Source organism: Eulemur rufifrons, chromosome 16, assembly GCF_041146395.1.
Source record: "Eulemur rufifrons isolate Redbay chromosome 16, OSU_ERuf_1, whole genome shotgun sequence".
Taxonomy (NCBI): domain Eukaryota; kingdom Metazoa; phylum Chordata; class Mammalia; order Primates; family Lemuridae; genus Eulemur; species Eulemur rufifrons.
This window is the reverse complement of record NC_090998.1, coordinates 44,696,750-44,713,140: the sequence shown is the minus strand read 5'-3', so window position 1 is coordinate 44,713,140 and position 16,391 is coordinate 44,696,750. Positions and strand designations below refer to the sequence as shown.

General features: G+C 49.3%; 1 protein-coding gene across 1 annotated transcript; it reads left to right on the top strand.

Annotated features, from left to right (window-relative positions):
* Positions 1-338: 338 nt before the first annotated feature.
* Positions 339-12,353, top strand: LOC138396689 (retinol dehydrogenase 16-like). Its single transcript, XM_069490326.1, has 5 exons — positions 339-1,552; positions 3,384-3,642; positions 4,962-5,125; positions 5,689-9,331; positions 10,854-12,353. The coding sequence occupies exons 1-4, from the start codon at positions 1,240-1,242 to the stop codon at positions 5,907-5,909; spliced, it is 957 nt and encodes a 318-aa protein (XP_069346427.1). The 5' UTR covers positions 339-1,239; the 3' UTR covers positions 5,910-9,331; positions 10,854-12,353.
* The last annotated feature ends 4,038 nt before the right edge of the window (positions 12,354-16,391 follow it).

The following is a 16,391-nucleotide window of genomic DNA, read 5'->3' as shown; positions in this document are numbered from 1 at the left end:
GACTGCTGAGGTTGTCATTGTCACAGGGTTTCTCCTGGGTTCTTAGTGGAAGGACAGTGGGGAGGGTGAGTCTCCACGGGAAAGGCGGCTTCAAAGGACTTCACGTTCTGCCCAAACATCCAGGCATGGCAGTGTCCCTCCCTCTGACTGTTCCCTTGGGACTCCTTGAAATTGCTGCTGAATCTTGAGTGGACTGGGAAGCTCCTGCCACCCCAGCAAAGGGTCACACTACTGCCAGGATGAGAAAGGGTTAGCAGTAGTTGTGAGGAGTGGGAATTGTGTCTGTCCATGGCCATTGCGGATTCACGGTTGAAGGAAATGGAAGACCCTGAGAAGATTGGTGGTGTGTGATCCGGCAGGGCAGGGCCAGGAGCAGGAGGGCAGAGGGCAGTGTACCCAGCACCCAGGGCTGGGCAAAGGGCACCTGTAGGAGGTGAACTGTAAACACTGTGACACCTGCTTCTTGTGGGTCATTCTCCTGCTCCCTCCCAGCAACTCTGGCAGTTTGTTTCCTGTGGGTTCCCAGCTCTGTTCCCTTTCTCTCCCCTTTCTTGCCACTGAGGTCTGACTGCCCCTTTGACATCTCATACTCCTTCTTTCCAGAGAACTACCCTAGCAGGAAGGGATGTATTCCTGTCCACTCATTTTACCTTTTATTTCAATTCCTAGAGAGACTGGCAGTGACTTAGTTTCCTGAGTGATTCTGGATGCTGACCAGCTGTGAAAACCCAGGATCAGAGGATTTCGAACTACCGTGTCTTGAATCCAGGTGTATCTTCCCAGTTCACCTGGGTCTTCTCTGTGCAGGCCAGGAGTGTTACTGTACGAGATAGGCACAGACAGTTCTGACCCTCCAAGGTAGCTGGAGTGGTCTGTGTGCCACGGTGTGCATGTGTGTGCTCTGGTATGGATACTGGTGTGGACACTTACGTGTGGACCTGTGTGGACACCTGTGTGGGCACAGCAGGGCAGAGTGACATCGGTGGACTAGGGAGGCATTGCTGAGCAGTAATTTGTTCTTACGGGGCAGGACTTGAGGTCTTTCAAGGGTCCGCATCACTCCTTGCAACAGCAGTGCCAAGAGCAGGAAGGCGGGGTGACGAAAGTGAAGGCTCCATGCCAGAGTGCCTGGAGCCTTCCCTGCCAACTGCCACCCTCTGTGTCCTTTAGTCCTCCTGTCTGAACACTGGCCATAGTCTCCTTGTTTCCTAGCCTGTGTGTGTCTGTCTCCGCATCGACATGTGGCTGTACCTGGCGACCCTCGTGGGCCTGTACTACCTTGTGCACTGGCACCGGGAGAGGCAGGTGGTGAGCCACCTCCGAGACAAGTACGTCTTCATCACGGGCTGCGGCTCTGGCTTTGGGAACCTGCTGGCCAGACAGCTGGACATGCGCGGCTTGAGGGTGCTGGCTGCCTGTAGGACAGAGAAGGCGGCCGAGCAGCTGAGGGCCCAGTCATCAGACAGGCTGGAGACAGTGACTCTGGACATCGCCAAGACAGAGAGCATCACTGCAGCCACCCAGTGGGTGAAGGAACGCGTGGGAGACAGAGGTACCCCCAGATTCCTCTTTGTGTCTCTTTCCTCTCTCTCTGGGAAGGGAGAACCTTTTGTCTGCTAACCTGGAAGATTCCCAAGGTGTTTGGATTTTCAAGCACTGTGAGCTTTGAGTTTTCCGGAGCAGAAATCCTAGATTGATTGTGCCTGAGCCACAGGGTGAGAGGAGCACCGGCTATGTTTAGGGTCGACTACTGGAGGAAGGTTGGGCCCTTGGGGTAGGCCCTGAGCCTGACATGCCACAGTGGGGGCCTGGGCCAGGCTGGATCCAGGCTCATGATCTCAGCATTTCTTATTACTTCCTTCACATGTGTCCTCTTAAGGGCTCTCAGATTATCTGTCCACACCTGAGTAATGAGGATGGAGGATTAGAGCGCTGATAATTCCTGTTCTTTCTGCTACATTACGCTGCCTGTTCTGTTTGTGAAAAGGGACATCATGGATTTGTTGTTCTGTTTAGAAATATAAAACATGCTCATTGAGGAAAACATAGAGGAGGATAAAGGTAAAGCAACATTCACCATAATCGCACTCCCCAGAGTTAATTTCTGTCTACCTCATGTATTCTGGGACAGCTTCATACCGTCAAATCTCTCCTGAAACTTAACATTGAAAGTCTGCATATGCATGCTGAGAGAATATAATTTATTTAAGCAGTCCTACATTGTTGGATGCTGAACTTAGTTTCCCACTTTTCCTGGCATAAATACCATCCCAGCAAAGATTCTGTAATAAGGTTTGTTCACATGCTTAGCAATCTTATTCAAGTAGAGTTAAATAATTTCATCAAAGAATACTGATTTCTTGGAGGCCCTGAATGGTGTCTTGTGTGTGTGTGGGCGGGGGGGCGGGGAGGGAGGACTAATATTGCAAGGCCTTATTCTCCTTCCAAGATTCCTACCTTCAAACTCTGTCTAACTGCACCCCAGGCCTGGCCCACCGAAAACCCTGCCCCTGCAGACCTGGGGCCTGTAGGTGGGGAACTCAGACTGTTTCAAATCCTTCATTTTGTGGTTTTGTTCCTGTATATCTCGCAGACAGTCTTCCAGAGAGCTCAGTGGGCTGGGGACCCGTGAGGTTATGTCAAGGGTGGACTTTGGGGAGGGTGGAAGGAGAGTTTGGCACTGCCTGGGGCTGACGGTGCCATCTGGACACTGGTGTGGCCTGAGGCCTCCTCCCCGGTCTGCCCTGTGTATCCACTCCATGGTGAGCTTTGGAATTCCCAGGTGGAGAGTGAACTTTGCTTCCTGAGCAAACATTGCCTCAAAATTGGTGCATGTTGCATCACAGCCTGTCCCCAGATGTCAAAGCAGGCCTGAGCTCTACACTCCCCAGTCTTAGGATTTTAAGTGTCTCTCTCCCAACCAGTGTATACAAGACAGTTATTCATGGGGCTTTTTGTGTTCCTTTTCCTTTTTTCCTTTCTCTTCTCTGCTTTTCCCTTGACTTCTTTTACCCCATGCCTCTTTTACTGTCTCTGTCTCTCTCCTCTCATGAGATAATTTATGAGCACTCACTCTATTTTCAAAAACTCTGTCCGTGCACTTAAGAAAGTTGGGTTTGTTGCATGCTGGTTTCCAGGCACTGGGAGCAGAGATGACATGGACCATCCCTAACCTACAATAGCTTGAAGAATATGCAAACGCTGACACCCTTAAGTCACCACATCCTGATTTCATTCCCCCATTCTTTTCCCGATACCAAGCAGCACATTGTTCTTGACTCCATAAATAAACTCAACGGGAAGGTGAACTTGAACGCTAGCTGTGCCCACACCACACACACACACAGTACAGTGTTGGTATCTCAATTTCCCACTGTCCCCAGGACTCTGGGGCCTGGTGAATAACGCTGGCATCTCTGGCCCCTGGGGCTGCAATGAGTGGCTGACCAAACAAGACTTTGTGACCACACTGAACGTGAACCTGCTCGGGACGATCGAGGTGACTCTGAGCCTGCTGCCCTTAGTGAGGAAGGCGAGGGGCCGCGTGGTCAACGTCTCCAGTATCGCGGGTAGATTGTCTGCTGTGGGTGGCGGCTACAGCATCTCCAAGTACGGCATAGAGGCCTTCTCGGACTCCCTCAGGTATTGCACTGGGATAGGGCCCTGCCTGAGTCCTCCTGTTCCTGGTCTTCTGTGGGAGCATTTTAGAGGGGTTTGATTTCATCACAGGTTTAGAGGCACCATGTTGGTGATACATCTCTCAGGCTTTTTGGCCCTAGCCCTTTCTGGATTCAGCCAGCCATTCCTTGTGAATGTACAACAGGGGCCCGAGGCTGACGAAATTATGTAACCTCTTTCTGAGCCTTCTGAGAAGGGCCCACAGACAGGACGTGTCTGAAGCAGATTGGAAATGGGAGATTTGGCTGCTGGGGCCATGTCCACAGCCACTGAGATACTCGGGTGCAGGGAGCCCTTGAGGGGTGGGTGCGGCCTCTTATTCAGCGCAACACACAGCAGTGGACACTGGTGTGAGTGCAGAATCAACACAGGCTAGGACAGCAAGGTTTGCTTCTTGACCTAACAACCCCGATAGCTGACAGGGAGAGGGACATGAGATAGAAAAATATTGTTGCCAACCTTTATAGGGACTGTGACCAAGTCAACCATGGTGGCCATGGCAGCACCCCGATTTGGGGAGGGTCCTGGCTGTGAGGTCTGAGCTGAGAACTGAAGTCCTGGCACCCTGCTAAGGAGGGGTGGGCAGGGCTGCTGATGAGAGGACGACATCAGCCCCGGCTAAGGGTGGGTGTCAGCTGACCGCCTCTGTTGTGGGCTCTTCCTGCGTCAAAGGACAAGGCCAGGATGGGTGTAGGGGGCTGGACAGGTGGTCAGCAGTGGGCCCTGGAGTCCTGTGGGTTTTGGACACGTGCTATTGACAGTGGAATTCATGGCTTGGATGTACTCAGGGCGGGTATTTTGTCCAACGGACATCTAGATGCCCACTGGCTGCAGGGAGCAGAATGGCTGTGGGTGTGGGGAGCCGTGACTGAAGGCAGAGGGATGCTCTCCAGAAGACAGCCGCAGCAGCCAGGGAGAGATGGCCAGGGAGTTTACTGCGGCAGAAGGAGGAAGGGGACAGAGGAGCATAGAGGGGAAAATGGGCGAATCCTGGTCACACCCTGGATGTGAGGGGCATGGGGGAGCTAGCCCAGCAGTGGTGCCTTGCTGCTGATTCCAAGGGATTCGGAATTGGTGAGCTCTGTGTGTAAAATATGTCATCCCTACACACAGCCAATGCCATGGTCATAATTTTTGTTGGCCTTCTGCTACACTTCCCAACATGCCATGCTTTCTGGCTTATTCTACACCACCCTGTATTGGATTTTCACTGGGTTTATCTGTGTTTTGTGTTCGCCTGCAAGACTTCTCACCTCCTTGCCCTCTGCCTGTCTGTCTCCCAGGAGGGAGCTCGCCCACTTTGGGGTGAAGGTGGCTGTAATTGAACCTGGTTCCTTCAAGACGAACATGACCAACACTGAGAGACTTTTTCAGCATGTCCAGGAGGTGTGGGACCGGGCCCGCCCCGAGATCAAGGAGGTCTATGGCGAGAAGTTTCTGGCATCCTGTGAGTGAACTGTGGACAGTGAGGGAACTAAACGTTGGAGAATGATTAATGTCTCCAACACCATGAGGGTCTGTCCTCCTGCCGGATACTGGGGAGAGGGAAGTTCAGCCTCATCACAAAGTGGGGACGTTCATCCCCATTCCCAAGGTGCTGTGTGGTCAACGGGTCACTTAGAGAAGGAAACCAGGCTCACTACAATTGTAGACACTGTCCCGCCATTATTTTGAAGAGGAAACTAAAGACAGGGAGGGAAGATGCGATGGATTCATGGCCAGCTGGGGTTAGAGAGGACTGGTTTTCCTTCACTTTGGCTCTGTTAGCAGAGACCTTCAACTTATGGAGTCCAGATATTCCCAGGAAGAGAGGCAAGACATCGCTTAATGTGGACCAATTTTTCCTGGGATAAGGATGGGCCACACCCGAGGGGAAGCTGCATCGATTAGATTTGGGGCACATCACTGTGGGGCCCAGGAATTCTTAGGACCATTCCTTCTAACTTAGAGCTGTGAAAGGGAGAGGGGGGTTGTGCTTCTCCATTAAGACTGTTTTCTCATCCTGAACAGACCTCAAACTACTATCTGAACACCTTTTGGCAACATGCAAGGAGAATCTGTCAGAGGTGACGGACTGCATGGAGCATGCGCTGACCGCCTGCCACCCCCGCACCCGCTACTCGGCTGGCTGGGACGCCAAGCTCTTCTGCCTCCCCATGAGCTACATGCCCACCTTCCTGGTGGACACCATCATCACATGGGTCCTCCCAAGGCCTGCCAAAGCCATGTGAAGCCAAGACTGTGGCACTTGTTTGCTGGGGTTGGATGCTCTGTGACAAGTCATATGTCGTGGCGAGAGAAATAGGGTGCAGGGAGGATGTTGCGTGTCATCAAGTCACCTGTCCTACCTCTATCCTCCCCTCCTGGCCATGATTCTCCTGGGATTTCATTCAGGACTCCAGAGATGTCAGTAGCAAAGTGCCAAGTTATACAGCTGAGGAACAAGAATCCAATAGCACTTTCCTGGTTGTATTGTTGCCCTGGGTGGCCACCCAAGGCTCTAAGCCTCTTGGGACAAAGGTGGGGGGAAAATTTGGGAGGGTGTGAGCAGGTGGAGGGAGGTTTAGCCCACACCTTGTCTGCCTGCTGCCCACCTCCTCAGGGTGTGCTTTAAGCTGGTCACTCTACACCCTCCCACAGGACGGAAATGGCTTGAAGGTGGTCAGGGACCTCTCCTACCTCTGAAGATATCCATGTACATGGGGTGGGGATAGGGAGAAAAACCATCAACCTGGCTTGTACTCCTCAGGTGTCAACTTAGTGGGCATTGGCGGGAAGGTGTTCTCAATAGGGATCTTTCCATAAGACACATAGCCAGTGTTTTATGTGACTTGAACCCATGGAGTTCCTGTGATTGTTTTGCCCTAGAAACACTTGATTAGTTCAGCCATGCTCAGGGATTCTAATCTCTTTGCAAAGCTACCCTTGGATTTCAGACCTACTAGAGGAAATTCCTCTCTGAGTCTGGGTTTCCTCATCTGGCTCAGCACCCACAGTTCACTCCTCAGAAAGCTCAGTCTCTGACAGTCTCTAGGACTCCAGGGAAAAGCAAACAGAGGGGCCAAGAGTAGGTCCCCTCCTGATGCGGTAATTCTTTGGAAAGAAGGAGGATGTGATCCGAAAGAGGGAGTCTGACCTCAGAGGCCAGGAAAGGGGACAAGGCAGAGAGTGGTGGCTGGAAAACTGCCAGAAGGAAACATCCAGGGTTTGTGTGAGGGAGGAAGGAAATGAGTTACACAAGGTAGATGCAATAGCTTTTGCCCTTCTACCCCCTGAAGATACTCTTTCCCGACCTGTGGGTGGTGTTGGGGAGTTGGGGTGCAGACCTATGGGAGAAAGAGGCAGGTGCCTCCACAGAGGTCAAGGGGTGAGAGGGATGACCTGAGGAGGGATTTGAAGAGGACAGGTGGATTGTCTCTCCCCTCCTTCAGCCCTTCCTGCCACAGAGGCCAGGGCAATGCTTCCCTTCCCAGGCTTCCTTGAGTAGCCTGGTGTCACAGGAATAGACACGAGGACAGGCAAGGAAGAGGACGGCAAGAAGGACTGGCAGGACGCAGATCCCTTCCCTGGGGCAGCTGAGCCTTCCCACCCTCACCAGTACCACCTCTGTGTCCCTCTTGGACTGACCCTCATTTAAAGTCACTGTCCTTCCCTCTTCCCTTGCCCTTCTTGGGCCACCAAACCCGCATCCCTGACACCTACCTCTCCACTGGCATGGAGTGAGACTCTCATTTGGACCCAGGACTTTCATGTTCTGCTAATTTTTGCTGAGCGCCTGTTGTGTGCTGGGCAAAAATTCCCAGCAATTCCCCAGGCCTTCCTCAGACCCGGCCGAGTCTTCAGTGTTCTGGTGTCGCTGTGAGTGTGGTCTCGACAGAGAAAGCACTTGCAGAAGGGGATACAGATTCCCGGGCTAAGGTTCCTTTGTATCTGGGAGGCACCTCCCTAGGCGTCTTGGTTTTCTTCCCTCAGCGTAACAACTGAGGACATGGAGCCTTCAGGGGTCCTTGTGTTGTTGAACAGACGCGTGTTGGTTGTGAAAACACAAGTGAGCTCAGATTCACCGAAAACTTAAGTGGGCATTTGTGTGGAGCACGTCAGTGCTGAAGACATGAAGATGACCATGGAGTGTCATCCTGGAGGAGCAAGTCCCTGAGGGCTGTAGGGTCAGGCCACTGAGTGTCCTTCCAGGGTGCCCGAGTTTAAGGCAAAACAGCCATTTCATATGCAATCTGAAGCCTCCTGAATTCTTTTCCTGTTTTTTGTTTGTTTGTTTGTTTGTTTTTAAATAATTCCTTCTCTGTAAACACACAGACATACCCACACACAGCAGGATAACAAATTGAAATGAAATAAGAAGCTGGGATTCATTTGCCAGCCCAACAATAGTGGTTCAGTGGGTTGGACTCACTCCCAGGAGTGCTCTGCAGATGGTCAGAGAGCTGTGAGGGTGCAACCCCTGGGCCTCCATGCTGGGCTATACCGTGGGGTGCACTTGCACTGAGGCTCGACCCCTGGCTGACATCATGGACTGTGAGTCAAGCGAACCACCTATGCCATGAGAGGTCAATCATGGTGATAAATGAAATCTAAAGTAAAGCAGTGCATGTCCCCACCCCCATTCTGAATTCTCAGCAGAACCTCCCCTTATCTTCCCTTCTGGCATCTTCACTCAATGAGGGAGCCAGTCCCATGGAGCTGTGCAAGGACTGGAGCCCAATCCCTCAGTGTCCTGGGTACCACAGAAGCTGCCTTCAGTCAGTCCCTTTGCTGCCCTGGTCCTCTCTGAGGAGGACAGGGCTATTCAGTCCCCAGCGGAAACAGTCTTCCTCTCCTACCTCCCGATCTCTGATGCCTGCAGGGCATGTGGCCCTTGCTTTCTGGGTCCCCAGTCCAGGTCTAGGAGGGTTTGTGTGTCCCAAATTGCATGCCGGAGCTCTGAAGTATGGCTCTGTAGCCGGGCCAATCTTCTCTCCTCAAGTGTGCTGAGGTTGTCTTTGTTGGGATGGTTTGTTGAAGAAGTGAAGGATGTGCCATCCCAAAACATGCAAGATTGGTGTACTGCTCATTTGAGTTGCCTACATTGGGGCAATTGTAGTTATAGAAAGGGTGAGCTGACCTCTATCTACCTGCATGCAGCAAGCAATATAGGCTTGTCTGGGAGGGGTGCCCTGTCCACACTGGGGTGAGAAAATAGCCTGTATCACCCGAGACTTGAAACGAGAGGATACACTAGACCTGGGTAGACATGTTTTCCAGCCCCATCACGTATCTCCTAACGACTCCCCTGAAACATGACTCCCCCAGCCAGATTTTTTTTGTCATGTCATTTCTTCTCACAATTATAACTCTTAGTCTAAAGAATACAAAAACATCTTCATTTGACCTCTTCTTTGGACCTCACTCTCTGGAAAACTCCCCATGTGCATGTGAAACTGGTGCCTATGCTTCTGTCTTGTTCATTTGCCTGCTGTCCATTTGCTTTCTAGATCCAGCGAAAGTGCCCAGTGAGGGCAGAGAGGGGTTAGAGACATCTCTGGCTCCCCTACAGAAATGGCAGCCAACAGCGAGCCATCCTTCTCTGGCTGCAACACTGCTCGCCCCGGACCTGCTGCAGCTGATATCCCAGCCCTGTCACCAAAGGCTGGCCAAGGTACGGTTCCTTATCCTCAGCTTCTGGGAGCTCTGCTGTGGGGGCCAGTCATGAGGTCAGAGTGATGAGACTCTGTGTCTTTGTCCCTCTCTAAATTAGGGTTGACAGGAGAAAATATTTGTGAACTACTTCTTTGGGTGAAAGCCACTTTTGGTGTTTTGTGAGTACTCTAGATTTCTGTTTGGCCCTATTTATCTCAGACATAGTCTGTGTCTTCCTTTGTCTTTGTGCTTTTGTGTCACTTGTCATACGGAATGGAACCACAGGGTGAAGCTCACAGGTACAGGGTCTTACAAGCCTGCTCTTGGGACTGCCTCCGCAGGCTGGTGGGTTCACAGTCCTCATCTCTTGCAGTGTCTATCCTGACAAACTGTGGGTCCTGAACCAAAAAACTGGATGAGATTCCTCTGTTGTCTTGTTTTAGTTCCTGAGAGCTTGTCTTTGTGACCAAAGAGGACACACTCTCCAGTCTCTGCCACCCGAGGGGCACAAAGTGCTGGCTTTGAGTCAGGCAGCCATAGCAGCACCTGCTTTGTCCAAATGTGTCAAGCTCTCAGGGCCCCTGGTTTGAACTCTCCTCCCCAATATCCAGCCCCATCTCCTCAGCCTCTCCCTCCTCAGCAAAATCCCTTGACTCCTCCAATCTCCCCAGAAACCCCCCAGACACTCAGCTGTCTGCTTTCACCTCCCTCTCCCTGGGTGATTTACAGAAAGCCTGATCCTCTGGCCTGATCTCAAAGCCCGAGGTATAGGGTCATTTGTGTAAGCTGACAGCCAGGAAGTAGATCTGGCACAGGCTCCAGGAACACGCAGCCAGGCTCGCTTTGCTGTGCCTTACATCGTCTCCGACTTCGCAGGGCTTTGTAATTGGACATCGTCGGCTCCAGCCTCCCTGTTCAATGCCCTCTGCGAATGTATCCTGGACCCTCTCCTCAAAGATTTCATGTCCCCTGGACAGCAGCAGATCTTTTAAATTATAAGGCCCTGTAGCCCCGACTTGCAAAAGATCCTACCAAGTTTAGGGAAGAATTAGATTAGTGGCCATCCATAACCCCACTCCTACGACCTTGACAGGATACTAACAGTGGACGTCCCTCTCACGATCATACCACACGTAGGAGTTATTAGACCAGATGGCCTCCTGGGGAACACTCGGCTGCAGCCCCTCCCTGGCCCTCCTGCAAAGGATGATGAGAGAGCTTGACTAGATGCTGATATTCAGGGTCAGCTGGGGCAATGCCAGAGGTTTTCCCTCCTACATAAATTGATCTAAGTTTGAGTGATATACCCAGAAAGAGGGAGAGCACCCCAAGGCATCCGTCAAGAGATTTATACAAGTTTTTCAAAGGCATACTGCATTAGATTCTGAAGCTCCAGGGCATAGAAATCTCTTCATTTCTGCTCTGGTTGGAAATCTTCTTCCTGATAAAATAAAGAGGCAAATCCAAAATAGTGTAGTTGGTTGGGATGGTCAGTGTCTAAGCATTACAATAGAAGCAGTCACACAATTCTTTGAAAACAGCTTGCAAGAAAACAAGAGAAGACTGGGGAAGGATAGAGAGAAAGATGGCGGAGTGGTGGTGACGGCCTGGATCTGCGCTCCCGGGGAGGAAGGCATCGATCCGGACCTGCCACAACGCTAGAGGACCGCTCCCACACAGGAACAGCGGTGTGAATCCACGGAGAATCAGCGTGGGACAAACAGAGCGAGTGAGGTCTGAGGTGAACGAAAATTAGGAACGCGGGACAGACACTAGCCAGCGGAGCGCGGGTCGGATACACCCGCCCCTAGCCGGGGTGGGTGCAGCCTCTTGGGAAAGCGGCTTGCCCTCCTCATTGACCTCCGCTCCCAATTGAATCGAGCCCTGACCCAGGCCAGCGCAGAATCACTGAGGGATACGTGGCGCATTGCAGACAGGAGGCTTTTTTGCGAAATTACCTTAGAACCTGGGGGACCTCAGCTGAGACAGCGCTTGGCAAGGAGGGACGGATCTGCACCAGGGCGGAAAAACACAAAAGATTCCCGGACAGCAAATAGCGTTGTACCCCGTGCTGCCTTTTTCGGCAGTTCTCCAGCCGGTCACCCCCGGTGCGTGTCCTTGCTGGCCAGCCCCCGGGCAGTGGCGGTCTCTGCCTGCCGGGGAGCCGGTCCCCTCCAGCCCCGGAGCTCTGCAGGCGCCATCTTGAAAGTGAAGGCGAAACCGCTTGGGAGCCATAAAGTGCCCAGCGGCTCTTTCTGCCCGTGCTGCCTTTTTCGGCGGTTCTCCAGCCGGTGACCCCCGGTGCGCGTCCTTGCTCGCCAGCCCCCGGGCAGTGGCGGTCTCTGCCTGCCAGAGAGCCGGTCTCCTCCAGCCCCGGAGCTCTGCAGGCGCCATCTTGAAAGCGAGGGCGAAACCGCTCGGGAGCCATAAAGTGCCCAGCGGCTCTCTCTGCCCGGCGCCCTCCGCTGGTCTCTGAACCAACGCCAGGAGTGCCGGATATGCCGGGGCCGCGCTCGGGGTGAAGGGGCAGAGCTGCGCTAAGGCATAAAAAAAAAACCAAAAAAAAACGAACAAGAAGAATAGGCTCGCCGAACTGTATATTTTATTCTTGGTGAATTTTTTCTGGGTTTTGTTTGTTTGTTTGTTTGTTTTCTTTCTTTTTCTTTTCTTTTCCGGCGGCTCACGAGCCGGACAGCCTCGGCGGGCACCTTTGCCCTCCGGGCCTCTGGCTGCCGCGCCTTTTTGAGCGCAGAGGTTGGATCCCCACCACCCTGGGAGCTGCGTGGGCGCGCAGACGCCATCTTGAAATCCACTGCGAAACCGCCCGGGACCCAGCCGGGCGGGCGTGAAGGGGCGGAGCTGCGCTAAGGCGTAAAAACAAAAACATTTCAGGGCCGCTCCGGACCCAGCCGAGCAGAAGTGAAGGGGCGGAGCTGTGCTAAGGCGTAAAACAAACAAACAAACAAAAAAAAAAAACATTGAGTCCCTGAACTATATACTTCAGATTTGTGTATCTTTCTGCTTTGCAGTGTGGTGAGGTGCTATGTAGTTTGTTTGTGTTCATTTTTGTTGGTGTTTTTGGTGTTTTTTGGTTTGGCTTTTTGCATTTCTTTTCTTTTTCTTTCTTTCTTTTTCTTTTTTTCTTTCTTTTTCTTCTTTTTTTTCTTTTCTCTTTCGTTTTCTCCTCTTTCTTTTCTTTCTTTCCTTTTCTCTTTTCTTTTTTTTTCTTTCTTCTCTCTTTTCACCTTCTAACTGGGGACCCACGGTGAGCTTCGGAACGGGCCAGGTCCCTGGCTCTGGTACATACCAGATCCTGAGCAGTCACCCCCAGTGCCGGCGATCTGCGGGCGCGCAATCACCATTTTAGGGCCTACAGCCAAGTCACTGTGGAGCAATAGGGTACCAAGAGGCTCCCTGGACGGCCCTCTCCCCTGGTCCACGGACCTTATATAGGGTCCCCGCCCATGTGTAAACACTGAATACTTCTCCAGAAGCGAGAGTGTGGAACCTGATCCCTGGGGACATTGGGCCAAGGCAGACTTTTGCCAATGGGAGCTACAGCAACTGGGGCGCTGAGCAAGCGAGATCACCGTCCTCTCCCCATAGCTAGTATCTTGCCTGTAGATAGAGACAGAAACCTCCCCTATAGAGGAAGAACCAAAGGGAAACAAACAAAGAGAATTTCGGTCTACTATTAGTGTGGACCCTGCCTGCCTTCTGAAAGACCACAACACAATGTCCTAACTCGCCAAAGCGGTCTTGGATCACTCCAATCCTCTAGGATTGGACCCATCGGAAGCAGTCCCCCAACAGAAACAGAAAAATCTCTAAACAATACACAACAGTCTCCCCCTCTTGCCAAAAGAAGCAACATGCCTAGACTGCTTCACAGCCTAAGAATAGAGCACAAAGAGTGCTGTTAACCAGACTAAATCTATAAGTAAAGATCCAACGATAAATCTAGATGGGAAGGGCCCAGCGAAAAAACACGGAGAGCACAAAGAATCAAACGGAAAGCTCATCCCCAAAGAGAAATACCAGCTCCCAACCATTTGACACAAACCAGACTCAAAACACCAACATGTCACAGGAAGAATTCCAATTATGGATCATAAACAAGCTGAATAATATACAAGAATCAATGGATAAACAACACAAGGAAAACACAAAAAAAATACAGGATTTGGAGGAAAAATTCACTAAAGAAATTGAAATATTGAAGAAAAACCAAACTGAACTCCTAGAAGTGAAGAATTCACTCAGAGAGCTACAAAACACTCTGGAAAGTCTCAAGAGCAGGGTAGATCAAACAGAGGAAAGAATCTCAGAAATTGAAGATAACTCCTTCCAACTAAATAAGTCAGTCACAGAGATAGATCAAAAAAGTAAGAGAAATGATCTGAGTCTTCAAGAAATGTGGGATTATGTGAAGAAACCTAACTTGAGAGTTATTGGCATTCCTGAGGGTGAAGAAGATAATAAGCAAGGGTTGGACAAGCTATTTGAAGACATAATCGAGGAAAATTTTCCAGGCCTTGCCAATACTCTAGACATACAGATTCAAGAAGCTCAAAGGACCCCTGGGAGATTCATAGCAAATAGGAAAACACCACGCCACGTAGTCATCAGGTTGACCAAAATATCCACTAAAGAGTCCCTTCTCCGAGCTGTAAGGAGAAAGAAACAAGTAACTTACAAAGGAAAACCCATCAGAATTACGCCAGATTTCTCAGCTGAAACCTTACAAGCAAGAAGAGGTTGGGGCCCCATTTTCACGCTTCTGAAACAGAATAATGCCCAGCCTAGAATCTTGTACCCAGCTAAGCTAAGTTTTCTATACGAAGGAGAAATCAAGACATTCTCAGATAAACAAAGGTTGAGGGAATTCACCAAGACAAGACCAGCCCTCCAAGAAGTACTCAAAAGAGAATTACACACGGATCAGCACAAGAAAGATCCACAAATGTAAAACTACTCAAGACCGAAAGATCAAATTCCAGATACCACAATGGCCCAGGAGAGAAAACATCACAATGAAGTTCTACCCAACAAGCTGAACAAAAAACTGTCTCACTTATCAGTTTTCTCAATAAATGTGAATGGCTTGAACTCCCCGCTCAAGAGACATAGACTGGCCCAATGGATAAAAAAACACAATCCAAGTATCTGCTGTCTTCAAGAAACTCACCTAACCTGCAAAGATGCATTTAGACTGAAAATAAAAGGATGGAAATCGATATTTCAAGCAAATGGTAACCAAAAGAAAGCTGATGTGGCAATCTTAATTTCCAATAACTTAGCTTTCAAACCAACAAAAATAATAAAAGACAAAGATGGCTACTACATACTGATTAAAGGCACAATTCATCAAGAAGCCATGACTATACTCAATATATATGCGCCCAATCTAGGTGCACCTAGATTCATAAAGCAAACCCTACTAGATCTGAACCAAATGATAGATAACAATACTGTAATAGATGGAGACTTTAACACCCCACTGACAGTACAGGACAGATCCTCTAAACAGAAAATAAACAAAGACATAATGGACCTAAATAGAATGCTAGAACAAATGGGCATGGCTGACATCTATAGGACATTCTACCCAAAGTCCACAGAATATACATTCTTCTCATCAGCTCACGGGACATTCTCTAAGATTGACCATGTCCTAGGACATAAATCATGTCTTAAAAAATTCAAAAAAATAGAAATTATACCATGCATCTTCTCAGATCACAGTGGAATAAAAGTAACAATGATCACAAACAGAAACCCTCACTCTTACTCAAAGTCATGGAAGCTAAATAACTTTCTCCTGAATAATTATTCTATAAAAGAAGAAATCAAGATGGAAATCAAAAATTTCTTTGAATTAAATGACAATGGAGATACAACTTATCAAAATCTATGGGATGCAGCTAAAGCAGTCCTGAGAGGAAAATTCATATCCATAAATGCCTATATCAAAAAGACAGAAAACATGCAAATAGACAACCTAACGAATAGACTCAAAGAGCTGGAGAAAGAAGAACAGAATGATCCCAAACCCAGCAGAAGGCGAGAAATTACTAAGATCAAATCAGAATTAAATGAAAAGGACAACAAAGAAACTATAAGGGAAATTAATAAAACAAAAAGTTGGTTCTTTGAAAAGATAAACAAAATAGACACACCCCTGGCTAGACTAACCAAGAGCACAAAACTAAAATCTCTAATAACCTCCATTAGGAACATGAAAGGAGAAATCACAACCGACACTACAGAGACACAAGATATCATCTATGAATTCTACAAAAATCTTTATGCACACAAACTGGAGAACGTGGAGGAAATGGACAAATTTTTAGAAACACATAGTCTTCCCAGGCTCAACCAGGAAGAAATAGAGTACCTAAACAGACCAATATCAAGAACTGAAATCGAAACAGCAATAAAAAACCTTCCCAAAAAGAAAAGCCCTGGTCCAGATGGGTTCACACCTGAATTTTACCATACATACAAAGAAGAACTGGTGCCCATCCTACATAAACTATTCTCCAATATTGAGAAGGATGGAATTCTCCCCAACACTTTCCACCAAGCCAATATAACATTGATACCAAAACCTGGAAAGGACGCAACAAAAATAGAGAACTACAGACCAATTTCCCTCATGAATATAGATGCAAAAATTTTCAATACAATACTAGCAAATTGAATCCAAGTACTTATCAAAAAAGTAATCCACCACGACCAAGTGGGCTTCATCCCCGAGATGCAGGGGTGGTTCAACATACGTAAATCTATAAATGTAATTCACCACATAAATAGAAGCAAAACCAAAAACCATATGATACTCTCATTAGATGCAGAAAAAGCATTTGACAAAATTCAACACCCTTTTATGATAAAAACGCTTAACAAAATAGGCATTGATGGAACCTACCTAAAAATGATACAAGCCATATATGACAAACCCACAGCCAACATCATACTGAATGGGGAAAAACTGAAAGCACTCCCACTTAGAACTGGAACCAGACAGGGCTGCCCATTGTCTCCATTACTTTTCAACATAGTATTGGAAGTCCTTG